The following is a 5,933-nucleotide window of genomic DNA, read 5'->3' on the forward strand; positions in this document are numbered from 1 at the left end:
TAAAAGAAAGCAAATATTACTGGAATACAAAATAGGTGAGAGGAAAAATAGGTGCCCTAGATATCGCATCCTGAGCTTCTCTGCACGAACTTCTTGATGATCATTTTGAGCTCGGCATGTGTTTAGGAGATCCGGAGTACTTAGTTAATGCCCCAAGATGTAACGCTTCTCCTCATTTTTTATTTCTGAGAGGACAAGACTATCACATGCCCTATCTTTGATCAAAATTTGAGTTACCCTTTTCTGGGTTATCAGCTCAAAACCCCTTTGTTCTCAATGCGCCCTTTGCGGGTTTTCGCTTTAGCCTCTCCTTTTTTTTTTTAAGTGAAATACTTTTTGACTGAGTCTGAATTCACTGGATTAGGCAGGGTTTTGCCATCCATTTCAGTTAATATCAATGCTCCTCCAGAAAAGACCTTCTTTACCACATAATGTCCCTCCCAGTTTGGCATCCATTTTCCTCTGAAGTCTTTTTGTATGGGAAAGATCTTCTTCAATACCAAGTCTCCTTCATGGAATTCTCTAGGGTGAACATTTTTGTTGTAGGCTTGCATCATTCGTTTTTTTTACATTTGACCATGTCGAATAGCTTTCAACATCTTCTCTTCAATCAAATTTAATTGATCATATCAGGGTTGGATCCATTTTGCTTTATCCAACTTCAGCTTGGACAAGACTCGAAGGGAAGAAATCTCAATGTTGATGGGTAAAACTGCCTCTATTCCATAACCAATAAGAAAGGCGTTGCCCCGGTGGAGGTCCTGTAAATGTTCGATAAGCATAGAGCACAAATGGTAATTTCTCATGCTAATTTTTATAAGTCTTGGTCATTTTCCTCACGATCTTCTTAATGTTTTTATTGGCTGCCTCGACTGCACTGTTCATTTTCGAGCAATACGGTGATGAGTTGTGGTGTCTAATCTTGAACTGACTATAGACATCGAATATCGTGCTATTGTTCAAATTCAATGTATTGTCAGATATGATCTTTTCTAGCATTCCATATCGACAAATGATTTCCTTCTTCAGGAATTTGCTAACTGTCGACTTTGTAACATTAGCATATGAAGCGGCCTCTATCCATTTGGTGAAGTAGTCGATGACCACAAAGATGAATCGATCCCATTTGAAGCTTTTGGCGAAATTGGCCCAATGACATCCATGCCCCACATACAGAAAGGCTATGAAGAAGTCATAACATGTAGAGGCGAATGAGGTACATGAATTTTATCTCCATAAATTTGGCGTTTATAGTATTTCTTAGCATAATTGATGCAATATCCTTCTATGGTGGACTAGTAATACCAAACCTTATGATTTGTCTAGCCATTGTGAAACTATTAGCATGCGTTCCAAGACACCCTCGTGGACTTCTTCCAAGATTTTCTTGGCTCGACAGCGTCTACACAACTTAATAGCACCTGATCCTTTCTCTTTCTATATAAGATCTCCCCATCTAAGACATAGTCACTCGCCAGTCTTCTTAGCATCCTTTTTTCATTCTCAGTCGCCTGGTGAGGGTATTCACGATTCTTCATGTATCGCAATATGTCGTGGTACCAAGGGTGGTCATCATTTTCTTTTTTTTGTTCGATGTTGTAACAATGAGCTGGAGCCTCATAAATACTCATCTAGATTGGTTTCACATCCTCTTATTTATTCACCCTGACCATTGAAGCTAAAGTTGCTAGGGCGTCAGCCATCTGATTTTCTTCTCGAGGGAAGTAGCAGAAGGTGATATCATCAAGCCCTTTAATTAATTCAAGGACCAATATTCGATAATCAATCAACTTAGGATCTCTTGTCTCCCATTCTCTTTCAAATTGATAGATCACTAGTACAGAATCTCCATAGACCTCAAACATTTTAATCTTGTATTCTATGGCTGCACGAATTCCCATGATACATGTTTCGTATTCTGCCACAATTTTTGTATAATCAAAATCCAATTTGTAAGTAAATGGATAATAACCTCCATTTGGGGATATCAAAACTATCCCAATTCCGTTACCTACAATGTTTGAGGCTCCATTGAAATTTAACTTCCAATGATGACCTTCTTGAGAGTCTTCTTCAGTGGTTGCCACGTACATTAAATCTTCATTCGAGAAATTAAAGTTCAGAGGCTCATAGTCTTCTAGAGCTCTACTGGCCAGAAAATCTGCTATTGCACTTCCTTTTACTGCTTTCTGGTTCATATAGACTATGTCAAATTTGAAAAGTAAAATTTGCCATTAGACCATTATTTTATTCAAACTAGTTGACTCCATCATGTACTTTAGAGGATCGAGTTTTGAGATGAGCCAAGTTGTGTGGTACAACATATACTGTCTCAATCTTTGGGTTGTCCATATTAAGGTGCAACATAATTTCTCAATTGGTGAGGATCTTGTCTCACACTCAGTGAACTTTTTACTGAGGTAGTATATCGCCCTTTCTTTTCTTCCTAACTCATCGTGTTGGCCAAGCACACATCCCATAGAATTCTGAAATATTGCCAAATATAGTATTAATGGCTTATCTGGACTCAGTGGCGTCAGCACTGGGCATTGGACAGGTATTGTTTAACCTTGTCAAAAGTCTTCTAGCACTCATCATTCTAAACACCTGGATTATGTTTCTTAAGGAGATGAAATATGAGGTCGTATTTCTCAGTTAGTTGTGAAATAAACCAGGTGATGTAATTTAGTCTTCCTTGGAATCCTCGAACTTCTTTTTGAGTGCACGGTGGAGGTAACTCTTGTATAGCCTTGACTTTATCCGGATCAATCTCAATCCCCTTTTTGCTGACTATGAATCCTATCAACTTTCCTGAGCTGGCCCCGAAAGTACATTTTGCTAGATTGATCTTTAGCTGGAATTTCCTCAGCATCAAGAATAATTTCTTCAAGACTTGTACATGCTCCTCTTTTGTTTGGGATTTGGCGATCATATCGTTGACATAAACTTCAATTTCTTTGTGCATCATATCATGGAATAAGGTTACCATGGCTCTTTGATATGTTGCTCCTGCGTTTTTCAGTCCAAATGACATTATCTTATAGCAAAATGTTCCCCACATGGTTACAAATATGGTCTTATCCATATCTTCAGGATGCATCTTTATCTGGTTGTATCCTGAGAAGCTATCCATGAAGGAGAATAATAAATAACCTGCCATGTTGTCCACTAAGGTGTCAATATGGGGCAATGGGAAATTATCCTTTGGGCTAGCCTTGTTTAGGTCCCTGTAATCTATGCACATTCATACTTTCCCATCTTTTTTAAGGAGGGGACGATATTGGCTACCATTCTAAGTATTTGACCACTTGTAAGAAACCAACACAAATTGCTTATTGACCTCTTCTTTTATTTTTAGCAAAACATCGAGCCTCATTCTTCGGAGCTTCTGTTGAACTGGCTTGTACTCTTCCTTTATGGGGAGCTGGTGTACCATGATATCAGTACTTAGTCCAGGCATATCTTTATATGATCATGTGAGGACATCTTTGAATTATTAGAGTAACTCAATGAGGTACCGCTTTGTCTCTGTGGCAATGCAAGCTCCAATTTTCACTTCTTTTCCTTCTTCCAAGACCACAATTTCTACTGACTCTTTGTGAGGTAGAATCTATTTCTCCTCTTGTTTTACCATCTTTCACAAAACAGGAGATAAGTTAAATCTCTGTCATCTTCAAAGTCCTGTGGTTCCTCTAAACACATGTCTCGTTCAAATAGAGATTTTGCGTTAGTAGGAGCATCGCTCATATAATTAATATCTGATAACCTGTTATAGGGATGAAAGAAGATATAAAGAACAAAAGAATCTAAAAATAATTATATGTATGGTATAATAATGAATGAAATGAAAAAATAGAAGAATATTTGCTCGGAATAAGACAAAAAGATACATTTCATTGGAATAACGATGTTGGACATAGGCCTATTTCACAAAAAGATTCTTATTGCCCTTAGGCTTAAAAATATAAGCGTGTTTTGAACATTACTCTAAATTCGCTCTAAAAATTACAGGAATCTCTTCCACAGTCCAATTGTTCAGAAAACTTCCAGGTACATAAACGAAAATGCCCGATAAATTTCTTTTCGAATTCCCTCTTCTAGATATGGCGTTGATGTTTAAATTTCCCATCATTTCTTCAGCAGTTTCTTTTCTTGTCATCTTCCGCTCAGGGTGAATGATTCCTCCTATACAAATGTTCTAGATATACGGGGAAAAGTCATCGGTTCCCATTTCACTTCTTCCCCATATACCCGTGTTCTTCTCCTTTCCTGCTTCTTCTCCAATTTTTTCTTCTTTTGCTTCGCATCTGGCTTATATCCCAAGCCAAAGAAATATTGTTTATTCATCAGAATTAGTACCTCGACTTTTCTTTAAAGATATTTTCCGAACCCTTTTTCCCTGTATGGCTCCCTTTTCTGACTGTCAGTCGTAATCCCATCTTTGTAGCTTTAAATATTCTGGGCATAGGGATCTTGTTCCCTTCGATGATAAATGTTGCAATTACAAATTCTAGTGATAAAAAAGAACATTCTATCGCTTTATCGTCTGCCCCTATGTATGGCACGTTACTGGTTACGGATGCAATAATATCTTCTTCTACGTTTATCATTACCAGTCGACCCTCAGTTACCAACTTTAGCTTTTGGTGAAATGTTGATGGTACTGCCCCAATCGAGTGAATCCAAGGCTTGCCTAATAAGCAATTATAAGAAGGCTTGATATCCATCACCAGGAAGTCTACTTCATACGTGTTTGGACCAATCAAAAAAGGTACCTCAATTCTTCCCATCACCTTTCTTTCAGTACCATCGAATGCTCTCACAATGTTTTGACACGTCTTTATATGAGAGTTATCCACTGGTAACCTGTTTAGTGTGGATAAGGGCAAGACATTTAGTGTAGATCTATTATCACTTAACACCTTTGGCAATGTATACCCCTTGCAGTGGGTAGTGATGTGCAAAGCCTTCGTCGATCCCATGTCTCCTGGCGGTATTTCATGATCATTAAAAGAGATGAAATTATTGGCGCTTATGTTACTGACCAGACGGTCTAGCTTGTTGATAGAGATATCATTGGCGACATAAGTTTCATTTAGTACTTTTATCAACACGCTACGATGTGCCTCCGAGCTTAAGAGGAAAGCAAGCACTGATATGCGAGCTGGTTGTTTATATAGTTGCTCTACAACGCTATACTCGCTATGCTTTAAGAATTTCAAAAACTCATTAACCTCCTCTTCAGTTTTCGGCTAGTTAACAGACGATTCAAGTCTGACCGCATTTTCTTTCTTTTGTTCAACCGCCAAGGCTTTTCCTTTTGCGGGCTCAGCCTTTGTATTGGATGGGTCGTAGCGCCTTCTACTGCGCATGTAGAAACCTACATCTCGACCTTCTTCTGAAGCGCTAATTGGGTTCTCTTCTCTTGAGATCGTCACATTGCAGTTATAATTCCAGGGAACCCTCTTGCTATCCTTATAGGGAAAGGTTACATCCTCTCCTTCTAGGCCTTTGGCATACTTAAAGAATTCTAACTCTTTATTGTCTATTAGACCTTGTACTAAGGCCCTAAATTCACTATATTTTTTAATCTCATGATCATTTTCATCATGGAACTCACAATAATTTTTTCCTTCTCGGGATCTATCCCCTAAGTCTTACATGATTAACCATCTTTCTACCATTTTCTTCCAAACCTCCCTCAGTAAGGTTTTCACTTCTGCAATATTCATCTTGATTCTCTTCCTCGTATTGTCGATTATTGCATTTACCCTTTTATTCGCATGGTCGAGTAACAGATTTTCTACACTAGATGTATCATCAAATTTCACAATGCCCATTTTGATGAGCCTTTCGACTAACTTCTTGAAAGTAATGCAGTTTTCTATCGAGGGTCCTGTGATCCCTGCATGGTATTCACATTGGGCATTCAT

At 38.3% G+C, this 5,933-nt stretch overlaps 1 protein-coding gene across 1 annotated transcript; it reads right to left on the minus strand.

The window, feature by feature from the left end:
- Window positions 1-629: 629 nt before the first annotated feature.
- Window positions 630-5,933, minus strand: LOC108477879 (uncharacterized). Its single transcript, XM_017780357.1, has 6 exons — window positions 5,662-5,933; window positions 5,280-5,577; window positions 4,360-5,207; window positions 4,252-4,307; window positions 4,010-4,185; window positions 630-761 (listed from the first exon to the last, which is right to left on the minus strand). Exons 1-6 carry the CDS (start codon window positions 5,931-5,933, stop codon window positions 630-632), a joined length of 1,782 nt encoding a protein of 593 aa, XP_017635846.1.

This window comes from Gossypium arboreum, chromosome 12, assembly GCF_025698485.1.
Source record: "Gossypium arboreum isolate Shixiya-1 chromosome 12, ASM2569848v2, whole genome shotgun sequence".
Lineage (NCBI taxonomy): Eukaryota > Viridiplantae > Streptophyta > Magnoliopsida > Malvales > Malvaceae > Gossypium > Gossypium arboreum.